Source organism: Crocuta crocuta, unplaced genomic scaffold, assembly GCF_008692635.1.
Source record: "Crocuta crocuta isolate KB4526 unplaced genomic scaffold, BGI_CrCroc_1.0 scaffold190, whole genome shotgun sequence".
Classification (NCBI taxonomy): domain Eukaryota; kingdom Metazoa; phylum Chordata; class Mammalia; order Carnivora; family Hyaenidae; genus Crocuta; species Crocuta crocuta.
The window spans coordinates 3843235-3868072 of record NW_027527955.1 but is presented as its reverse complement, the minus strand read 5'-3'; the positions used below and the strand labels follow the sequence as shown (position 1 = coordinate 3868072).

General features: G+C 37.1%; 1 protein-coding gene across 1 annotated transcript in view; it reads right to left on the bottom strand.

Moving 5' to 3' along the window:
• Positions 1-24838, bottom strand: part of NBEA (neurobeachin) — a 685485-nt gene that overhangs the window by 204432 nt on the left and 456215 nt on the right. The window contains exon 39 of the mRNA XM_077752635.1: positions 18304-18447. Coding sequence (XP_077608761.1) covers positions 18304-18447 — 144 coding nt within the window. The remainder of the gene's footprint in view (positions 1-18303; positions 18448-24838) is intronic.

Sequence of the window (24838 nt, the reverse complement as noted above, 5' to 3'; positions counted from 1 at the left end):
CCCCTGCATCTCACCCCCCACCCATCCCCTCCCCTCCCCGTCCTGAAAAGCACAAGTCAACAGAGTCACAGTAACAGCAGGATAAAGGCACTAAAAAGGCAGGTCCCCTGCGGCCGCTCGGGCGCGGGCCCCGCGGCGGCGGCTCNTACCGTCCTGCACAAGGCCGGGCCGTGCCCGCGGCGGGAGGCGCAGAGAGGCCCCGGCCGGCGTCCGCGGCGCCGCACCGGGTGGATGAGCAAGCAGAGCGTGTCGGGGTCAGCCCTACCCCCCCGAGCGGGACCGCCTGGGTCCAACTAACACGAAGCTCTGTCTTTTAGTTTATTGCTCTCAGTCCCCCACGAGCCCCGCACCGGGGGGCGGGGGGAGGGGGGCCCGGCCCCGGGGCGCGCGGGCTCCCGGCCTGGGTCCCGGGCCGCCGGTTCCCGCCCGTCGCCAAGCGGAGTCGGGGTCCATCTCGGCTGCACGGGGTTTTTCTTTCCAAAGGGCGAGGCGGTCGATCTGAAGCGCCACTTTAAAGGCTCATCAATCTTAATCTAGGTTGCTCAAGTAATTATGCCCGAATCTCTTGTACGATTACAAGTGGATTTGGGTTTCTATTCCCCAGGCCCTCCTTTGTGTTTATTGGAGGGTCTGTGCGCGCGCTGCGCGGCGCCTCCTGCCTCCCGCGTCCGCCCCGGAATCCCCCCAACGCCCGGGCCGGCTCCAGCCGCTCCCTTAACCCTTACGCCGCCAGGACGCTCCTTTGGATGCCCCTTTCCGTATTTCCTTCGTGGAGGAATCCTGACTGCATGCTTACTCTCGATTGGAGCGAGGTGAGACGCAAGGTGATGTGACTGACACTGAAAACAGTGCCTTCGGATACGTCCTTGGGCCTTGCTAAAACCTTAGAAAAGTCGCCATGCTAGGCACCGAAGGCTAGTGATTTCTGGTTTTAACAGAGGTTTCTGGCATTTGGAGACGAAGAGTGGTCAAAAGCATTTAAAATGGCGAACTATTCCTTTCTCTTAAAAAGTAATTTAACATATTCAAACAATTAAATTGGGGAAAAATCGAAAAAAAAATCACGCAACACATTATCAAAACCATAGACGCTGATTTACTGAAAGACACTACGGTCTGTAAGTACACGTTTCTGTGAACTTTCAACAGTGCGTTTCCGAAAGGACACTACGCTTGCCTCTGCTTTTACTTCAATCTCATTCTATGGAATGGAGATTTTCTGGGGGCTTATAAAAGGGCTTCGAACTGGTCCCTCTTTCAGAAAGATGCGTCATGAAATATTCGGCCTTAATAGTGTGTCATTTTTACCCCTGTCCTTTGGAAATCTCCAATTACAACTTCCAATTCCACAGCGTGTTTAAGGAGCACTGAGTCTTTTTGTTGTAGCCTTCAGGGAGCAAACCAGCCGCAGAGAGAATACAGAGTTAATCCACTACAGCAAGAGAGGGAGGGGATTATGTTTTAATCCCTTTGGGGGGAGCCTCTGGATTTCTGGATTTTAGGGATCTGATACTAAAATGTTTACATAGGACACCATCACAAACCAGATCTTCCATGTGGAAGACTTTCCATTTGAAAACCTGGGATCCCTTTTCAAATAAAAACAGTTTAAAAAGGGCAGCATCTGTGGATGCCAGAGAGATGGCGATCTTGCAGACTCTGCCCTGGGAGATAACTGGGTACACATTCAAGCTCCCAACTTTGCTTGGTATGCTGAGTTCAGGACTGAATGTAGGGATATCCAAGATACATCACAATAGTGCTCTTAGCACCCTCTGAAGTCAAGTGATGGCCATTAAACAGATGGGTGGGTCAGAACCTCCTCCCCGGTACTGATGCACACAATACAGGAGTTTAAAACACCACCATCTAAAGCGGTAACTAAAGCAACAATAAGCGTTATTTACTTTTAGAATTGGCAGGTAATGTTTAAGAAATATTGATCCATCACTGTTTTTGAAAGGATAGGGATATTACTTGACATTCATTTCAATGCTAATTTAAAATCTGAATGAGAAGATCACCCAAGCATAATGAAAAGAATCTTTAAATGAATAAACTTCTCCTTAGAGTCACACCATCTTTAATCAGTTGAGATGGTAAACCTAGAGTAGAAAATACATATGTTTTATATTTGAAAAGGGAACTATTCATCAAATAGATTTAAAAAGTAGAATGTTAAAAAATACTTGTGGGTTTGGATGATTCCACTGAAAACAAAATTCCAAGTCTGGAAATCTTAGTAATACATAAACTTTTTAATAAAGCTTTACAGCATACAAGGTTCTTTTACATCATTTTTACCTAACTACTAGTTCAATATTGGCAGTTTGGGGGGTATGAATGTGTCAATACTCTCTTGTCAAAGACTGCCAGGAACACATCTGTAGCTGAAGAAGTTGGATTTACTGCTCGGTGCAATGAGGTGAGAAATAGGCAACTTAGTACAGAACTCTGTAGGATCTGGGCTTTGGTTAAGTGATTCTGAGAAGGGTTCAAGGAGCTCAGCTTTACTCTGAGTTGGGCTCTGTCAGGAAGCAGGGATAATTCTGTGATCATGGGTCTTAACAAATCTTATCTAGAGGGATGGAGGGCAAGATCTAGGCTAAAGCTATACTTAGCAAAGAAGCACAGTCCCCCATATAAACCAGAGATGGGGTGGGGGATGTTTGGTATTTATGTGGGACACAGAGTGACCCTGCTTTTGTCTATGCCTCCCCAAAATTATAAAGTTATTTTTTTTGCCTCACATCATCACCATGAGGTCTTGTCTGATGCTGGTGTTCTGTGAGATTGTTTATGACCAACAGGAAGAAACCAGGGCCTAGCTGTGAGCTCCACGCTAGCTCCTGACAATACGGAGCTTCCTTATTATAGAGTCAGGCAAGTGTTCAGAGGTCAAGGGCTGCTTTTCTTTTTCTCACATGCAGGAATTTAGGGGGGGTCAATACCATATGAGGTATTAACAGGCAATTATGGCAATTAAATTTTCAAACAAGGCTAAGATTCTTTACAAGTTTCAACATATAGTACACCAAAGAATATATAGGGACAAAGAGCTGAAGCTTAATGAAAATTGGCATCATTACAATTATTTGATGAATTTCAATTGGCCAAACCTGTATTTAGTGTACATGAAGTTACAATTAATTTTAGTATCACGTGAATAGTTTTTAGACTTAGTTTAATATTAATAAAAGCTTTACTTACTAGATAGATTTTCTTCAACCTCAATTACTTTAAAACCACATGCTCAAATTGCTCTAGGAACATGCAAAAGATAATTATTTGGGGATAATAAGCATTGACTAATCTTTATAAATTATTAAGCTTAAAATCCTGACATTACTTAAAGAAATATAACTAAACTGAAATCCTTTGTTTAGTGGCAAAACATATCATTAAAAATTTTTTAAGATAAAATTTAATATGGAAGTAATTTTTATAATTTCTTCTATAATGTGATACAATTTGTAGGAAAAACTCCTAGTGTGAGTGACTGAACATATGTAAAGTATCTACCTGCATTGGACTTCTATTATTTTTAAGTATGGCAGTATCAATTTAAAGAAAACATTTCCCCCATAGAATTCAAAGAACAACATGCTTTAATCTCAAAACAACTTAAAGGAAACTCATGAAGGATATGAGAAAGCTGGGACTCCGTTTTGAAATCTTAGGAAAGCTTTAGGCATAAAGAAAATGGAGATGTTTGTGTATGTGCCCAGGGGTGAGGGGGTTAAGAGGAAATGCTGCAGAAGACCTGAGATTTCTCGTAGCCAGGACAGTTGCCTGGATTTCAAGCATCTGAAATGCCCCAAGAAAAAAGAAAGTAGAGTAACAAACTCTCTGGACAGTAACTCTTTTCTTTATGTACAGAGAATATTTGATAGTGGTCCAAATATACTTTCAGAATAATAATCCTCTGAAGCTTTCAAAAACTTGTAGGAAAATAGTTATAGAATGTTTATGCTTGAATCAAAAAAAATATAATGTGAACAACTAATAGAATACATACCTCAAGAGTTATGAATTTAACTTCCAGCATTATTCTCTCCATCCCTCCCAAACACACACACACACACACACACACACAAACACTATTGGTTATAAAGACTCTATAAACCTGAATTTTATACAAAGCTCACTGTGGCCAAGAAGCAGCTTCTTAAGCTCTTTGGTGACTTCCTGAACATAATCTGCCTTTAATTATATATATTTTTATCTATTTGAGAGAGAGAGAGAGTGTGTGTACATACGTGGACACATGAAACGGGGAGGGCCAGAGAGAGAGGGAGAGAGAAAATCCCAAGCAGACTGTGTGCTGATAGCACAGAGCCCTAAGAAGGGCTCTACCGAACCAATAATGAGATCATGACCTGAGCTGAAATCTAGAGTTAGAGGCCCAACCGAGCCACCCAGGTGCCCCAAATAATAATCTATTTTTAGACTGAGATGGACAATAACCAATCATCTCCATAACACACTGGTTTCCTTAGATTATTATTGTACAAAATGAGACAGGTTTTTAAGAACCACATCAGTGTTTTCATATCTGAGTAAACCTACCTCTGGTAAAACTCAATACATCCTGAAATGGAAACAGAAAGACTGGAGCTCTCTGTATTAGAGCAATTGAAAACTGCCTTTTAACAAAATATCTGCTCATCATGGTAAGAACATTTAGTGTGTTTATAATAAATAATTCTTAAATATACCAAGAGATAATCTGATAGGCTCTAATTTTAACCTATCATTTAGGTTTTCCAATATATTTGTAGAACAGATAATCTTTTCTATTAAAAATAAGCCAACAAAAATGGCTGCACTTTCCACAAAGGCAATGAGTAACTGAATGGGGAGGAGGAGCTTATAAAGCATATATACGCTAAGTCAAATATAACTGAGTTATTTTTAGCACAGAAATATACTAAATAACAGTGGTAGTTTTAATGTTCATTGTGCTCATTTGTTCTGCCTTTTGATTTGCTAGGTGATCCAGATGAGATTTGTGTTTCTAGTTATATCACATTTAGTTCAACATATGGAATACATTTTTCACTTTCTGGAAGGGTAGTGACTCTTTTATGGCACGAGAATATCATTTAATGATTGAGAAGAGTAAATTCCTACTGGACTAGATGAGTGAATAAACCAGAGGAGATGATTTAAATCTATTGGACCAGGAGGCCCAAGTCTTTGTACCCCTGGTTGCAGTAAGTGCCTAGCCTTCATGGGTGCACGTTTACTGCAGCCTTATAATATATATAATATATGTCTTTAAAGGTCTATTCTTCCCTTTTGGCATAAGCTACTTAAAGAAAAGGGTGTTACCTTCTTCCTCTAACACAGTGTCTGTCGCATAGTATGCAGTCTGTCTTTATGGAATTGAATACAGAAAAAGATATAAGCCCTTGTTGCGTTTGTATGTCCTAGTAAAAAGGCCACTTACATGAACAGATCACACCCTTTACATCTTTCTGGAATTGATTTCAAAGTGCTCTTTAAAAATATGAAAGACACTGCATTTTAGAGAAAACATAAATAAAAGATACGCTGAAAACCAACAAGAGTTATAATGTCATTGGTCATTCTACCTATGTCACATGCATACTGTTTTTTCTTTAAACGGCATAATTGTATAACTGCCATATTTTCCCTGCTAAGTTGTTCCCTCCTTGTAAATTAAATGCTTAGAGAAACATACTTAACTCTGCATCCATCCATTTACTCATGTGGTCAACAGAAATTATTCCCCGTTTTGGGTACTAAGAGAGCACAGTGTAAAGTATGAGACATGAATTTTACTCGAGAGCTGATAGTACATCATAAAGGTAAGAAATATAGAGGCACCGTAATGACATAAGGGAGAAAAGGTAGCTAAGTATTGTTAAAGCGCTTGACATGAACTGATCTCATTTGTTCCTCATAACAAACCTATGATTTATAGGTACTGCTACTGTGTCCATTTTACAGATAGAAAATGAGACGGAGTGGTGAAGTAATTTAGGGAAGGTCATATAACTAGTAAATGGTAGAGATAAGATCCTGACCCGGTTCTCTGACTTCAAAGTCAGGGCATTTAACTGTATGTATACTGCCTCCCAACAAGAGACGGACAGAAAAATATTCCATAGACATTCACTGAACTGTGATGGTTTCCACCCAGCCTCTTTTTGGCTGTGGCTGTGGTTGGGACAGGATGACGGCAATGGTATTTGAAGTAGCTGTACTGGATGAGTAGGATGTGGACAGACGGACGTGAGGGGGGAGAGCACTGTAAGCAGAGCAGAAGAGTTTGAACAAACACACAGCTGCAGTATGCACACAAAGGAAAGTAAGACTGGCCAGTGCCTGGGGTGCGTGAGGGGGAAGGGACAGTAGGAGACGAAACTGAAAACACACCTGAAGTTGGGAAGGGGAGATGTTTCAGGTTAAGGAATCAAAGATTGAAGTCAAGGTATTACAATGTGGCACAGTGGTGTTTATGCTTTTTTTGTGGTCACACATCTTGTTGAGAAGATGGTTAGATATATGGCTCCTTCCCAGAAAATTCACTATGAACATTTGTCCATCCTGCTATGTAGTAAATGAAGTATTCATATTTTGGAGAAAAATGAAAAAGTGTCATTTATTTTGATGCCTTCCTCTACCTAAGGCTTCTGCTTCTGCGTTGGTCATTATTTCTTCCCCATTTCAGAAAATACATCTTTCATCCTGTTCAAACCACTTACTTACTGTACCTGGGATTTGGTCGTACCCTCTCTGCCCTCTCTAGCTACTGTCTTTTCTTTGTTCCTTCCTTCCTTTCCCTCCTTTCCCCCCTATTCCTTTTGGCTTTACTCTGATCCTCCACTTATGGTACGGTGGTCGAGGAGCACATGTGAATTAATGTGTTAAAAGCTCAGAAAAGTCTATCCATCAATCAAAAAAAAACCCCTCCATAATATTTTATATTTAAACTCAGAGTTTTCTAAATAGATTTAGCGATATTCCCCCTCCCTCATTAGCATATTTCAAAATACCTGTGTTCTAAGGAATTTCAGTTTGAAAAACGTTGAACAAGAAGAGAGTTCCCTGACTTCTGGAGCATACCCTTCTTTATTGTTCTCTTACTGTCTGACTTCCCTGTTGGTGTGCTTGGTGGGCTCTGACTTTGGCCTGCTGCTCTTCTCTGTATGTATTCTCACGTTTCTTGGGCGATTTCAGTGGTTTTAATTATAAACTCCTTGTCCAACATGGCTTCCAAATTCCAAACCTTTACATCTGTTTGAAAATGTCAGATATCCATCTGACCAAGCTGAATCAATCATCTTCATTCTCCTCTCCCCTAAAACCCTGCATCTGCGCATTCCCAAATGTATTTAATAGTTCCTAGATCATTCCCACCCCCTGGGGCCAGGTACTCCTCATTCTTGCTCCTCACAACCAGCACATTATTACAGTCCCTGACATACTACCTTCCAAGTGTTTTTTTTTTTTTTTTCCCCCCAGAAGTGTCCCCTTTCCTTTCTTGCCACTACCAATTTCAACTTGGTTCAGGCTCTCATTGCCTCTACTTTGGACAACAGCCTTTTACCTCAAGTTTGGGCATCCTAAAACCATAAGCTACATAGTGGCCTGAGTGATTTGTTTAAAAAATTTTAAATTGGATCTTATCATTGCCATGCTTAAAATCCTTCACTGTCTCATTGTGGCCTTTAGGATAAAACTCCAGCATCCTCACGGCACGTAAAGCTCCCTCAGGAGCTTGTTAGTGTCAACTTCGGAGAGTCCCTGCCTCATACTTTTACCTGAATAATTTAGAACTACTATAGTTTCATAGGGACGGTGATATTTTAGTATATGATGTTTTCCACTGTCTACAGTAACAACTCTTTAAATCTCTGGAAATCCTTTACTTATGTTTCTGGACTCAAGATAGGAAACACCTATTCTAGGAAGGCCTTGCAGAATCCACATGGTGGTCAAGGGGTCTTTTTTTGTGTTATTGTTGTTTCCTTTGTATCTATGTTGCTGCTGTTTTTCATCGTCTATTTTTCCTGTAGACTCCTTGGAAGCAGAAACTTTAATCATATGTGTCTTTTTACTCCAAGCACTCACCGTAATATCATGCATATAATAGATATTAAATATTGAGACTTGTACTTGAATTTATTCTTTTCTCTTTTATTTCATTTGCAAGTAATGTGGGTAATCCTCCACATAGTTGATTTGCTTACCCACCAATGGGCTGCAACTTAGAATCAAAAGCAAACACTAGTTTATATATAATGGAACAGTGGAATGAACAAGAGCTTTAACACAGGCAGAAAAAAGGGTTTGAATCTCAGCTTCTCTCTTTGTTATGTGATAATGAGTAAATACCCTAATTTCCACATCCTAAAATGAACTGTGATACATAACTGAGAGTTGATAGTTATTGTTTATAGTATCTTTTTCTTGCAACAAATGTAAATTATGTTTCCCAGCCTCGTTTGCCCATCCACACATATTCCTTCCTACCTATTGAGCCCATTTCCCCCCTGAAAACTGGTTGGTGAATTGAGACTCCTTCTAGCTCAATCTTAAGTAAGTCTTTGTGATACCTGGCTCTTAACACTGCTGTTTTATATGCAAATTGAACTGTAATAAGGCTACAACTAAGCAGTTTTATTTGTTAGTGACTTAAGATGCAAGAAATTCAAGGGGCGCCTGGGTNAAAAAAAAAAAGCATAAAATGTTGGAATTAGTCATTGTCTGATCAATTAAAGTGCCTAAACATTTTATCTGGAAAAAGATACAATACAAAATACAATATTTAGACAGGCAACTTAGTCTGACTTTCTCTTCTTTTTTACTGATGAAAAGTTCTACACTTATATTTATTGGGCTGATGATTAGAAGTGAGGGAGCAGCTTCCGCTGCGATAACTTCTAAGTTGATCGCCATGTAAATACTTGTCCTTAGCGCTGACTGCTTAAGTACCTTCTGCAGGCTATCACTCTGGCTCTGGGGCACCAAGTCAGGGAAATAAAATAATCAAATAAATACAATATTTTCACCCTGCAGAAAAACCTACTTGTCTTTTTGTACAGTACAGCTTTCAATGTAGTGGCAAAGTCAGTTTTTATATAATGTTTGAATTAGTGCCAGAGTCTCTTGGAGAGACCACTGGAGTCCTCCCAGGTGTGGCAGAAAGTGCTGATGAATACTCCTCTCGTCTTCCCCAAGTTGCCCACATCCATAGTCTGGCAGTAGGAAAAGTTCTCTTTTCTTTTCTTTTCTTTTTTTTATCTCACACTGGTTTTTCCTCCACGTGTGACAGACAAGATGAACCATATATTTCCAGTAGGTGATTAATGTACTCATTCACAGACTTTTTACAAAACACGGCATCGGAGAGCTTAGTCCCCTACATATAGGTCATAGTTGGTCTACTGATAAGTTAGTTCAGGTTTTTATCACCTCTGGTTTTCAGGTTAGAAATATACATGTGTAGAGGAATTACTTCATGGGATAGTCTCTGTACAGAGAAACAAGTAAAAAAATAAAAATAGGTTTCAACTTGAACTGTATTAGGAAGGATAGGCATTGTTGTGGTTTGTGAAACGCCTGCAGTGTAACAAAGGATGGTTTCTTAAGAAAAGATGCAAGAATGCAATATATTATTTGAATTATGGCTGATGAACTACTAAATGATAGTTGAATTTGTCTTTTATTATATTTTAAATTTATGTAGTTTGGCTAGCAGGGATGTGTTATAATTAAGAACACCTTAAAAGCATTTTTACAGACTGTATGTCTGAAGTAGACATACATTTTTGGAACTAACAAAATATGGATTATAGCAAAATGTTGCAGATTCTAAAATGGTCTTGTAGACATTGCAAAAATAATGAGGAGACAGTAGAAAGGCTAGGTAGTCAAGGTAAAGCTTCTATTTATTTTTACAACTCTTTAACTGAATCAAAAAATTGAGTTAGAAGTTTAAATATTTTAGCTTTTGTAGGCAATGGGCATGTGTTAATGTTGTGTCCGAGAGCTCTGTGAATTCTGTGTTTGAAGCTGAATGCGAACCCTTTGGGTATAGTATTTATGACTAGCAAAGCAACTTCCTAATTCAAAGAGAGGGAAAAAAGACTTATAAAGACTCATAAGGCTTTTTCAACATCAAATGGCTTTTACTAAACAATATTTTGATGAGTTAAGTGTGAGTGAGTCAGGGACATATGGATTAAATTTCCCTTGAAATACACATGGGCTTAAAAACTAAGGGGAAAATACTGAGCAAAATGCATCTTAGAGAATCCAGAATGTTTAAAAGGCATTTTCACCCTAAATACAAATATCAGATTGATTCAATTCTAGTTAGACTCTGTAACTAAAACAACATAAAATAAATGTGGAGAAATCTTGTAAAAATACTAGTTTTGTTAGGGAAAGAAGGTTTATTAACCATATTCAAACTGGATTGTGTGCAGTAGTTTGGCTTAAGCAGAGATGATCTGAGTATGTGTTTATCTGTTTAACACTGAACTTGTTCCTTCTGTAGTATGTATTCTCTTATTCCATTAAACAATTATTATAAAGCTTTTCTGTGTTTAGGTTCAAACTTTTTTCTTTTTTAATAACATAATTTCCCTGAAAAGCTCTTAGCTTTTAGGATTCTGTTATTCTAGTCTGTTAATATTTGTATTGTATTTTCCTAGAATCTTGAGTTCGTCCTTATATGTTGTATATTTTGCTTTACCCACCTTTCTTGCCTCAGTTTTTAAGGTAACGTTCAATGTATATATGAAAAACTTTTGCCTCTGGTATCTGCACATTCCAATAGTATCTATCTGATCACCTTTTCTTTAAAAAAAAAATGTTTATTTATTTATTTTTGAGAGAGAGAGGGAGAAAGAATGCCTAGTAGGCTCCGCACTGTCTGCCCAGAGTCTCACGTGGAGCTCAAACGCATGAGCCATGCCAAAGTCAAGAGTCAGATGCCGTACCAACTGAGCTACCCAGGTGCCCCATTTATCTGATCATCTGGATTGTCTACTTTCACTTATTAGGGCAAACATATCTTACGTGGTAACCTCCTGGTTATTGAAGTTGCTGAGAGGTAGTGGTGGCAGGACCAGTCATTCTGATGATTTTCTTCTATCAGTCTCTGGGTCCGAGATTCTGTATCCTAAATATTTCATAGATGTTGACGAGTAAGCTAATCAGTTGGTTTGTGAATGGAAGAAAATAGGGATGCAGGAATGGTCAACCTTAAGACGAATTCTAAGCAATTCCCTCCTGCAATTATTTGATATCTGCATTCACCCTGAATTAATAGAATAAAGATAACAGAAAATGGACAAAAAACTTGACCAGTTAACAACCAGAAAAACAGTCTGCAAAGGTACTGCTCTCTAAACATCAGTGAAAACATACTTGAGAACTGCTTACAGCATTAAAGGTGTGTCCTGCAGGGAAGCTGACTGCCACTTAGGGGAATCTCTTATTGCTTACATCCTGCTTCTCTTAGTAGCTGTCCTCCTCATTTCTATATTTTTTTCATTCTTAAATTCACGTAATGCATTTTTTCTGAGTTCTGGAATCTTGACTTTGTTGTACGGTATGTGGTGTGTGTGTGTGTGTGTGTGTGTGTGTGTGTGTGTGTAAAGGATCATAAATCTATCACTTTGAAAAAGCCACATAAAAATATCTAACGTTTATACTCTAACACTTCTATCCCATGTTGCCAGTTTTTTATACTAGTTAACTCTTTTTAAGTATTCAAAAATAACATTATAATCCCTGGGCTATAGAATATCTTTTCTGTGGGATAGAGAAAATATTTATTTTTTCTATTAAGAGTCACAGTGGTATCTTGACTTTAAAAATGGGAGTCTTAAGAGACATTTAGTTAAAGTGATACAATTAGCAAAAACTGCAATAGAAGAAAGATTAGTTTAGTTCTTACCCTGGAAAAGTCAACTGATGAGTTGAATACTTTGAATGACTGAATTAGTATGAATAGATGATCTGATAATTTGAGCCCCCAAACACTTAAATTTTAATAGCTCAAATTTTTTGGTTTTGTATGGTTTTGTTTGGTTTGCTTTTGGAATAAATGAACTAGATAATGATTTCAGCTCTCTAGTTTATTTCAACCTACATAAACTTTTTCAGTGGGAACCTTTTTAGGGCAGTAATTGTGTTAGATTTCTTTCTGGTTCAAAGATACATGGGATGGTCACTATATTTAAGGAATTTGCAATCTAAAAGGAAAAAGAAAACATATAGAAAGACATCTTGTATTATATCAGTATATTAAGAATGATATAATCAAAATTTTGAGGAGTGACTATAATAAAAAGACAGATAATAACCAGCAGTAAAGATGAAGAGAAATCAGATCCCCACATACTGTTGATGGGAATGTAAAATGATGCAGCCACTTTGTAAAAGAGTCTAGCAGTTCCTCAAAAAGTGAAAGATAGAGTTATTATTTGACCCAGCAATTTCAAGAGAAATGAAAACATATGTTGACATAAAATGTGGCACATGAATGTTCACAGCAATATTAATCACAGTAGCCAAAAAGTGGAAACACACCAAATGTCCATCAATTAATGAATGGATAAACAAAATGTGATATACCCATACAATGGAATATTATTCACCATAAAAAGGACATGTATATTATAACAGAGGAGTCTTGAAAACATACGTAAAATAAGCTAATCACAAAAGACTATATATTATACAATTATATCTATATGAAATGTCCAAAAAAGTCAAATCTATGGAGACAGAAAGTAGATTAGTGGTCCTCTAGGGCTGTAGAGGGGGCAGGGGAAAATTGGTGGAATAGTGAAAGAGTGTGGAGGTTTCTCTTTGGTGTAATGGAATGTTCTAAAATTGTGATGATGGCTGCATAACTCTGTGAATATGCTAAAAATCATTAAATTGTGTTGTTTGAATGGGTCAGTTTTATGGTATGTGAATTATGTATCAATAAAATTGTTACCACACAAAGGTTATGGAGTGACAAAACTGGTCAGGAAATAGTTTGAGAAGTGTTTAAATAGGTATAAAAAATGGGTAGAGATTTTGATAAGTGATATAAGGAAAGGTGTAGAATAGAGAAATGTGAAGGGTATTTCCGGTTAAGAAAGCAGTCTGGATATTGGTGCAGGCCTGTGGAGAATGTTTCAAGTTATCTGACATTAAATGGATGGGTGGACCATTGGTAATAAGAGCTGACATATATATAAACAAATATTTTTTTTGATAATTCATAGAACTGACAAACCATAAACAACCATCATCAACATGAACTCAGAATTCCCTAACTTTGCAAAATGACTAATATTTGGAAGTAACAATAAAGAAATCTGTACAAATTCCAAATCTGTTATGGAAAATATTTCTACTTTCACTCAGCATATGTGACAGAACTACCATGCTAAGAAAATGAGGTACATTTTATCAGTGGGACACAATGCTATCAGTCGAAGTAAATCATTCACTTGTCAATTAATATAAATTTGAGTTAATCTTACATTTTAGTTACTTAATAATTATTTGAAGAACAACTTGGCAAAGTAAGTTTCAGATTAAAATATATATCGGGGTTTTAGATTAAAATCAGTTAAATTATACTAATTAATTTCAATGTATTAAGTCACAATATAAATTAGTAAATTGAAATTTTTAGTTAACGTATGGAATCTTAGGTGCTAATTCATTTTGGCGAATCACTACAAACTAAAAAAAGCAATTAAAACAACATTGGGTGTTATTAATATAATAATTACTTAATTGATTTGCATACTTCTATATTATATTAGCCACTTGCTACAACGCATAATAAGTTGAGCAATTAATAATCACACACATTTAACTTGCCTCTTGAGATGAACAGCTTGGGAAGAAAGGGAACTAAAAAGTGAAACAGAAAATTGTATGACATTTAAAGCTGTAAAACTTTGAGGACCGTTTTATCTTTATTAAAACTAGAAAACTCCAAAGAAAATGGAAAAAAAAGAGAGAGTCAATATTTAAATAAAACTGTGTTAAAAAATACACTACCGAATTTTCTTAACTTACCAGAATGATTTTAGAGAACTGATATATAAAACCAGAATTAATTATTATGCATATTCATAGACTCCTAAAAATAATATAATGGAACCAATGTAAACATTGAGGTATATGCTGAGGATCTTGTTTTGACATTATTTTAGAAGAGTCTTACATACACATGCATATTTAAATATACTACTTGATATATTTTAATTCAAACCGTAAACTACGTGTTTTATAGGAAATATATTATTTTATTTACTTCTTAATCTTACATAAATGAATTAATCTCTCTTGGCCTTGATAGCCTCATTTGTAAAATTAGGGTAATAAGACTATTTAGGTCATAGGGTTACTGTGAATATGAAATAGGTTACTGCACATAAAGCTCTTTGCACACGGCCTGGTTCCTAGGAAGACATGCCAGCTATTCTTCTTTTTCTTTTTTTCATTTTATAAACAAAAGTTGATCTTCTCTTTTAAACTCCCAAGTAGAATTAATCTTAACCAAATTAATACTTTCCCTTAGTTTTCTATTCTAATTAGTGTATTTTTTCCCTGAATTTAACTTGACTAATAAGAAATATTGCATATTGACCAACTATAGTGCATGGTCTCCTCATCTGTGTGCCTATCAGCAAAACAGGGCTTTGTAAGAACAAGAAAACAAATCAGGCTGATCAGCAGGCTTAGGTTTACCATTATTATTATAAAAATGGTGTCTTCATTCAAGAGAACTCTAGAATCTAAGAACTCTAAGTACTTGTATATTTTTGAAGGTACATTTCATACATTACTAATATGCAAATCCTATCACTAAATCATGAAAAGATAAACCTGTACTTTTTATCTCAGAAATGGACTATGGGCATTTGTTATTTTACATAATATTTTCAGGCAACAGTATCAGATTATATTAATTTTAGGATATCCTGGATTTTAATGATGTAGATCTCCTGTGATACCAGTGTTCTGTACCAGCTTAGCACTATTTCGCTATATAAAACGGTAAGTTATATATAAGAAAGCCATTATTACTTAACAAGTTTTAATTTTTGAGACAAAGACAACCAAAAAGTTACATATTTATGTGGTCTGCAAGTTTATTAATAGCTGACTCTTTTATACCTAAGAATAGTGGTTTGTAATTAACTTCTAAAAATGATTTCTGTGTGACATTGTCACTCTTCTGCCAGACTAGATAATAAACAGTCTTCAGCATTTACAAGATGAACCTACACACACCTATATATTATGCAGACTGTTTCTGTTACTGTTACCCTCACTTCTCCCTTCACAAAACACCCATCCCCTCCCTCTTTTCTACTGCATTCAAAGCTCAGCATCACATTTGTGGATCGCCGTTTTATTTATTTTTATTTTTATTTTTTTAACATTTTATATATTTTTGAGAGAGAGACAGAGAGAGAGAGAGAGACAGAGAGAGAGCGTGAGCAGGGGAGGGTCAGAGAGAGAGGGAGACACAGAATCTGAAACAGGCTCCAGGCTCTGAGCTGGCTGTCAGCACAGAGCCTGACGTGGGGCTCGAAGCCATGAACCGCGAGATCCTGACCTGAGCTGAAGTCGGATGCTTAACCGACTGAGCCACCCAGGTGCCCCTGTGGATCAGTGTTTTAAAGATGAACGTTACTGACCAGATTAGGGATCAATATTTTAGGACAGTGTGTAAGATTTATTGGATACAAGTATTCTCCAAAAAGAGTATGAATTAGAGCCAAGTGGAAATGGATAGGAGTGGATCTGCTCAAAGAAAAATCTGTTTAAAAGACAAGTTAGAAGAGTCTTGACAGAGTGAGTTGGTCAAGAGCCATATAAATATGTTTTTAGTTAATTTACTGCAAGTACACTTTCATTGTTCTTTAGGTATTTTAACCCCAAATAATGTTATTTGGGGAATTTTGTTTAAAGTATTAAATAGGGGCACCTGGATGGCTCAGTTGGTTAAGTGTCTGACTTTGGCTCAGGTCATGATCTCACGGTTCATGGATTTGAGATCCACGCCAGGCTCTGTGCTGACAGCTCTGAGCCTGGAGTCTGCTTTGGATTCTGTGTCTCCCTCTCTCTCTGCCCCTTCCCTGCTCGTGCTCCATGTCTCTCTGTCTCTCGAAAATAAATAAAAGTTAAAAAATCATTAATATTAATAACTACTCTAGCTACCGTTAAAGGAGAGAAACATAAAGAAGTTATGAGTCTTTATTGGATTTTGTCTCTGGTGGTACAGGGCAAATCTTTTTATAATAAACTTCAGGATACCAGCCAAATTTGTATAAACTAATTAATTACCTTTATAATGGGGACTAAGAACCGGAGAGTCTAAAGTATATTGTATAATTATTGAACATATTTTATTAGCATATGTGAATGAGGAAAAGACAACACATTACCTAAAAAAGGTAAGAAAATATGTTTACAAATTTTCTCTACTTATTTAGATCAAGAATAAGACCAGGAAAGGAGAAAACAAATCTTCGGGGAAAAGAAATCATGGACGTCATCTGCTTAAACTTCCAAATGGCTTCAGATTAAATCTCTGAACTAGTAAAACAAACTACAAAAACAACAAAACCAAAACTTCAACATTTATCTAGGAATTCAAGGCAAACATTTGTTCATAGACTTAGGATGAGTTTTAAATGGGACAAATAATTTTCATGATACAGAAATGTCAGTGACTAGACTAGGCATATGCAGGAGTTGGCATTAGAATAAACTTATTAAACATTTTCTAGAAGAGGGAGAATAATGTGCCACTTCTAGTTTACGATTACTAAGAACATCCTTTGGTAAAAAAAGAAATTACTAACTGGTAGTAACATCACTAGAAGCTTTCTTTTTTCTTTCTTTTCTTTTTAATTATAGTTTGTTTGTTTGTTTGTTTGTTTATTTATTTATTGAGAGAGACAGACAGAGAAAGGGGCAGAGAGACAGAGAGAATCCCAAGCAGGCTCTGTGCTAACAGCGGGGCTCCATCCCATGAATCCTGAGATCATGATCTGACCCAAAATCAGTGGTCAGACACTTAACCGACAGAGCCATCCGGGTGTCCCTCACTGGAGGTTTTCATAAAGCTTTCCAGATAATTTTCAGTACACTTCTGGAAATAGAAGTGCTATTTTGTAAACAGAATGATGAATATAAGTCCACTTGTTTACTGGCATCTGCCACCCAATGTGGTATGGACTGAAAATACAGAATTAAGGGAAGCCTCAGCCACTTTTTTTAAATTAAAATATTTTTTAATGTTTTTGTTTATTTCTAAGAGAGAAAGAGAAACAGCATGAGCAGGGGAGGGTCAGAAAGAGAGGGAGACACAGAATCAGAAGCAGGCTCCAGGCTCTGAGCTAGCTGTCAGCACAGAGCCCGATGCGGGGCTCGAACCCACGAACCATGAGATCATGACCTGAGCCGAAGTTGGATGCTTAACTGACTGAACCACCCAGGTGCCCCTTGAGACTCTAAAGCAGGCATTTTTAACTTGAGATCCAGGATGATTCTGTGGACTGGTTTCCAAGGGTCAGTGAACCCTCTGAAATTGTGTACAAAATTGTATGTGCACCTTCATGAAGCAATCTGTTTTCATCAGATTCTCAAAGATAGTTTAAAACCCAAACTAGGTTATAGGTCAGCACTCTGAGATATCCATTTCTCACATGGTCATTGCAGATACTGCTCTAAATTGACCGTAGACCAACACAGGACAAGATGAAAACTGAAGGCAGGTAGTGAAAGAATGTGGGGATTAGCAGCGCGGGGATAGAGAAAAAAAAACAAGAAAAAACAAGAAATGGGAGGGGAATTACAAAAAGTGACAACAGGAGAGAAAATGGCAAACCCGATGGCCTCCTGGCTGAGGCGACCGTCCTTCATAGCTGTTAGCGTGTCAGAGTCACATGTAAGTCGATGAGTCTAGCATTCTGTCACCCCTTCCAATTATTTAGGAAGTTAGATAGGACAATTCACGTGATACCCTCTCTCTCTTATATTAAAACATTGCTCCTTATTACAAAGAAAGTAGGTACAGTATTCAATTATTAGTAGTAAAATACATTTTTGTTTGGTATGTACTTCTCTCCAATATTAGAAATGAGATCAAGTAAATTATTAATGTTCACATGATTAAGCCTCATTCCAACGACTGATACAAACTCATTCACCAGAAGATAGATCTAATTCAGGAACTTTGTGTGTATTTATTACTTCTAACAAATAGAATAAAAATATTTACACATTTACCTGCAAGATTGTCGATTTCTTTCTCCTGCAGCAAGCTGATCGCATCATCATCTCCTTCCAGCATCAGTTCTGTTTCTGTGTTCTGATTCACTGTTGCTTGACTTCTGAAGGTCTTCTTGGACTTCACCACATCTTCTTCAGTGCCTAATAATGACCAAAATATAATAATATGGGTGATCATGATCGTTTGCCTTTTGTAATAAAAACAACCTACTGCTTTCTTACAATTTTATGCTGCATTTACATATGACTTTACAATTACAGAATCAGAGAACATTTTTAGCTTCTTTATCTGGTTTGGTGTTTGGAATAGCTCTGAGAAAGGTGGGGGGGTGTAATCACCTACCCTTATTTTACAGATGAGGAAACAGGCCGAGAAAGTTCATGCCTCGTTGAGACCTAGGAGTTGGCTGGGGGTAGAGAAAGGACTCAATACATCCATGTCTTGGGGCTCTAATATCACCACTTTCTATAAAAAATCTGCACTTACCACAAACTTGGCTTTCTGATATATAAAAGTACACACTTTTACACAATTGTACTTTTGTGTGAATTGGATAATCATTAAACCAGATCATTTTTTTAAAATTTTCAAGTTTATTTGTTTTGAGAGAGTAAAAGAGTGTGCAAGTGAAGAAGGGGCAGAGAGCGGCAGGCTCTGTAGCCCATTGCAGGACTTGAACTCATGAACCAAACTGTGAGATCGTGACCTGAGCTGAAGTTGGTCACCTAACTGACTGAGCCACCCAGGCACCCCGATCAGATCATTTATGAAGGTAGTTAAGTATGAAGAAAACAAGGACGCATCCACATCTGAAGAGAAGAGTGGTTGTTAATGGGAAGCTGCCAACACTAGTAATAGTGTAGACATAGAATGTGCTGCCCAGGGGCTATTAACAGTTAGTGAAATCAATAGTTTTTCCAAACTGATAGCCTTATTTTGTTATGTAAAATAGTATAGAAGGCCAAATATATAAAAGCAAAGTAAGTCAGAAAAATGGAAATATAGCCAAAGCAGACCTAGCATTAACATGTCAATCAGTTAAGGTTAAAAATTACAATGCATTTGAATCCCTCATGGATTTGACTGCTTAACAGATATAATTCAATATTATATTTCAATATTTTAAGAATAGCCACTTCAGCCACCTGCTTTGGCAGGTAATGATGACTCTAAAATAATCTGAATACCAAGTAAACATATATATATATAGCTAAAAAATACCTCTATTTCTTATCACTTGAAGTGGGAATTTCTTCTGGAAGAAAATGTAATGTGTTCTAGCTGTAGTATTAGCATATAGCCTTCAAGGAAGCAGCATTTCCTAGGAAAACACCTACAATCTCATTAGGCAAGGTGGAAATATACCTGAAAATGGGAGCCTAATACGTTAACTCTTGCATGATAGGGTCACATCAGAGTTCTAGGCGCTGTTATGGTATTTGGGTCCACGTGCAATCACTCTCCAAACCTTACCACGATTTTGGCCAAAATTCTCCACAGTGAACAATTAACAATACTTTTGGTCCATTCGCCCAGGCTCAATATAAGACTTTCCATAATAATAGTCCTTGAATGCCCGTGGTATCTGCTCAACCATTTCCTCAGAAGTACATTGAGCTGCATGGTAAAAGGGTAGCCTCTTTCATTGCAACTTACACACTTCTTTCTGTCAGTGACTCAGAGCCAATTCTGTTTGCTAAGACGTTAATAAGCTGGCTCAAAAGGAGCACATAGAGGAATAAAGAACACATGAGGAACACGGTCATGGCATAATAGCGCTGTAGAATGTCACTGCCAGAGTGGTACAGTCTGTTATCCTTGCTCTTACTGGATAATGGCATTTAAAAAGCATGGTTAACATAACAGCTCAACAGCATAAAGTAATAGATTTGTTAATATATATTTTGGTAAATACTTCAGAAACAAACAGTATTATTGCGAATCAATGCTATGGGAGGTGAGGAGCATTAAATGGGTTATATGTTTATTCTTTCACAGGCTCACAGATGATTCTTACTTCTGGAATAAAAGCTTGAGGACTGATTACTGAATGCTCCAGAATCTTATCTTAATTTTATTTGGTTTCTTGGTGATATAAAGCCAGTAAAACAGAACTCTTCTGGGGGTAGCTATCTTTATAACTTGTTTGCTTCTTGGGTAGTAACTTAATTTGAGAATGGCTCAGAGCTTGCATCATCTGGGAACAAAAGACGCAAATCCAATGATTCATAACCGAGAAGCCTCTCTTGAGGTCTTTATAGCCATATTTCTATTAGACATCTGCAGCTGGATGTTCCTAATTCCACATTTCCCTAACTGAATGAATCATCTATGGCTTCTCCACCTCTCCCTATTTTGATACACGCACTTACTTAAGCCACAAACCGAGGGGTCATCCTAGAAGGTGACTGCCATGTCCTCAGCTCAGGTTCCTATTATTTTGTACTGGAGGTCTTCAATAGCCCCCATATTCACTCTATATGCCATATTTTCGTCAGAGGGATTATTACAAAGCAAAAATAAATTGATATTTCCTGTTAAATATTGTTTATTAACTCCTCCCAATCAACAACATTCAATGCAAAGTCTTATATGATAGAGGAGTCAAAATCTAAACTCCTTAGTACAGCTGGTCGAGGCCTTTTATCCTCATCACCAGTTTTGTATTATATTTTCTTACTCCCCCATCACCAATACTGAACCAGTTATAACTTCCAAATATCTCCTCAGACTTTTTCACCCAGGGTTAGGATTATTCCCTCTGAAAGGCATGTCCCTTCCTTCCTCCTTTGGCGGTCTAATTCCTATTTGATCTTTCAAACTTCCCTTCTTTAGGTGCCTTTCCTAGCCAACCATTCTGTGCTCTCACAGCTTACACAGAATTCAACTGCACTGTACAGGTGTTATCTGTTATGTGTTTGTCATTTCCACTAAATTATGGCCTCATTTCTGTAGCCTCTGTGCCTGGTAACAAACATATGCTGAATGAGTTCAAGTCTACCCACTCTGTGTTCCTTTCTATGATTTCTCTTATTAAAAAACCTATTTATTCATTTTTGGGAGAGACAGAGTCAGCACAAGTAGGGGAGAGGCAGAGAAAGGGAGAGAAAGAGAGAGAGAATCCCAAGCAGAGCCTGGCTTGGCTCAAATTCATGAAACCATGAGATCATGACCTGAGCTGAAACCAAGAGTCTGATGCTTAACCAACTGAGCCACCCCTCTGATTTCTCTGACTTGTTTATTTACTTGTTTGTTTTTTAGAGAGAGAGCAAGTGCGAGGAGAGGAGGGGCAGAGAGAGAGGGAGAGAGAATCCCAAGCAGGCTCCACACTGTCAGTGCAGAGTTCAACACCAGGCTCAAACTCACAAGACTATGATATCAGGACCTGAGCTGAAACCAAGAGTTAGACATTTAACCAACTGAGCCACCTAGGAGACCCTCTGATTTCTCTGATTTATTTATTTTTGAGAGACAGAGAAAGGGTGGGGGGGGAGAGAGAGAGAGAGAGTGCGTGCGCGCGCGCGCGCGCGAGAGAGCACAAGTATGAGCAGGGAGGGGCAGATAGAGGAGGAGAGAGCAGGCTCCACATCCAGTGCAGAGCCCAAAGCCAGGACTAGATCTCACTACCATGAGATCATGACCTGAGGGGAAATCAAGAATCAGAAATTTAACTGACTGATCCACCCACGCGCCCCTCTTCTCTGATTTCTTAAGGTAAGTTTGTGTGCTCTTTCCTTTAGGCTTCCCCCACCCTGACAAATCCTACTACTGGAGTTACAGGTATTGCAATTGGTTGTTGGCTTATGGTCTCCACACAGCCCGAAAGCTCCTTGATCAATGGCAACATGTTTCTGTCTTTATAGCCTCAGTTCTCAGCACCCTGCCGGGAACGGAGCAGGTCCTCATAAAGGCTAAACAAATGGGTGAACTGAGACATAAAAGTCACCTCTGGATATTTCTTAATCTGAAGTTCCTAAGATTTCTCAGAGATTCTTATTGATTTGCCTCCAATTTGGGTGCAAACTGGAGAACCTGTGTATTACATAACTTGGTTATTTACATGAAATAATCAATTAAACTCTTTAAGTATGAGTCAGCCGGATAAAACATGTTTTACCTTGTACACAATCATGTTTAATCTGCTTTGTCATTAAAAAAAGCTTTACATTACTCTTATGTTATTAAAATTAAAATCTACAAATCAAGTAAATGTAGTCAAAGGAAGGTAAACTCTGAAATGCATATTAGGCTTTCAATTTTATCATCTCTGGTTTTAAAGTAGTAAAACAATTATGTCTTTAAAAGATATATACTAAACTAATCCATACCAACACAGCGAACTTCCCATCCCGGTTGAAGTGTTATCAGTTTGTAGCTCAGTAAACTTCCTGATTTTATGGAATCATAACCAAACATTTATCTAAATTAAAGCGTACAAGATCCAAAGGTGCTTTTCAATCACAATATCTTTTGTGAATTAGAGTTTCATTCATCAAAATTACAGGCAAAAAGAGGTAAGGTCTCAAAGGGCTGTCTCATTACAAGGCTTATAAACACTGTCCTTAGAAAGAATTGGTTTAACACCCAACAAATCAAAATCTGATTGGGAAGAGAATTTATTTGAGATCATCTGTCTTCAGAAGACATGTTGGACTGAGTGCACTTCTTGGCCTCTTTAGCCATTCATCAAGAAATTAACAAGCGAATACTACAAACCACCAGAACTCCCTACTTAGATTTGAAAATGTGAATTATGTGCAAAATTGGATAGTAAACACATGTATACTTATTTCCTAAGAAAACCTCTAAATGCCAAAAATTGGAAAGGCTCAGAAATTAAGAAAAACTTATAGATTAATCCATATCCAAAGTTACTCTTACATTATTTTCCACATTGTGTTATGAATAACCACGACAGGAAGACATTTTATATCCATTAGATTTCTTAGTAAATATACATGTTTGAAAATGCTGTATGTGAAAATGTTATCTCATGTAGAATAATGTGTTATATGAACCTCAATAAAGCTCCTCTTTCATTAAATTTACTTTAATAAACAAGATCCATGTGAAACACAGTATATTTTAAAACTGAAGTAACGAGAGCTAAAATGCTTCTAGTATTGTTTCTATACTTTAATATTACTACTATAAAGTATTATTATCTTTTAAATAAGTTAAAATATAGAAATGACAAACTGAAGACATTAACTTATTTTTATAATATTCAGGGAACATGTCCGTCTAGGGAGTCAGGACAATCAAGGCAAAGAAGTTATTTTATTTGCCCATCACGCCCTTTTTTAATTGATAAATATAAATAGTTAAAATAAAGAAAAAAAAAGACCACTTAGTATTTTATTTGTTTCAGGAATTATTTGATACATATTCTATACAGCTCTAAAACATCTATACTAACAAAGATAAAAAGTAATTTACAGCTATAGGTAAGCCATAAATTATATATATGTGGCTAATGCACACAGAGAAAAGATATAAACTCTTAATAAGCCAATTTTAGCATAAGTTTCTTACCAGTTTTATGTTATTGTTTATTTTGAATTGAGCATAAAAATATGACTTTTTTATTAAAAATGACATATGTATGTGTTTATGTATCTATTACCTATCTAATTTAAATCTACTAATATAAGAACACATTTTCAATATTATTTAATCTGTACAATTAAATACATGATCTATGACTCATGATCTGGCCCCTACTTATTTAACCTCACTATTTCACTAGTTTGGTATCTTTACAGGACATATATGAATATTTATAGGACATATTCTTCAGAAATGAAGAAGCTGGACTATGAGATTTATAATTCCTACTTTATTTTTCCCTCTAACATGTATTAAGATTAAAAACATATTTAGACCAATCTCCTAACTTCAGTTTCTCAACCTGTGAAGGAGGAATAGGTATCTATCAACCAAACTCCCACAGGATTATTGCAATGTTAAAATGAGACAGTTTATACTAAAATACTTTAAAATGTGTGAAGCTTATTTATATAATAAGCTTTCAAAAATGTTTGTTAAAATTATGGTAAAATAAAAAAATTAGCAAGAGAGTATTAAAAGAGTTTACTAAGCATATAACTTAAAATTGAAAAAGAATACAGCCAGTGTTTTATTGTTTATAATAATGGTTTTAAGATTTATGCAAAGGAGAAAAAAAAATCCAGGCTGATGTGAGGATTAAAAAAAAAAACAAAAAACCCTCAAGATAATTCACGCACCTAAGGTCTTAGCAGAATGCCTAACAAACAACAGGTATTCAACAAATAAATGTTTCCCTTCCTTCAGTTGGGATTAATCTTACCCCCCCCCCCCCGCCCCATGCTGTCATCACTCTGTTTATATTCACTAAAATGCAGTCTGAGCCTTCAACTCCTCCACTGGCTGGATGCTCCCTGAAGCCAGGAAGGATAGCTTGGAGACAGGTGCCATGAAGTGTTTGTGAAATTGAATGGAATGTAAACAGCTTACATTAAAAATAGTTTTCTCCCAATAACCGTAATA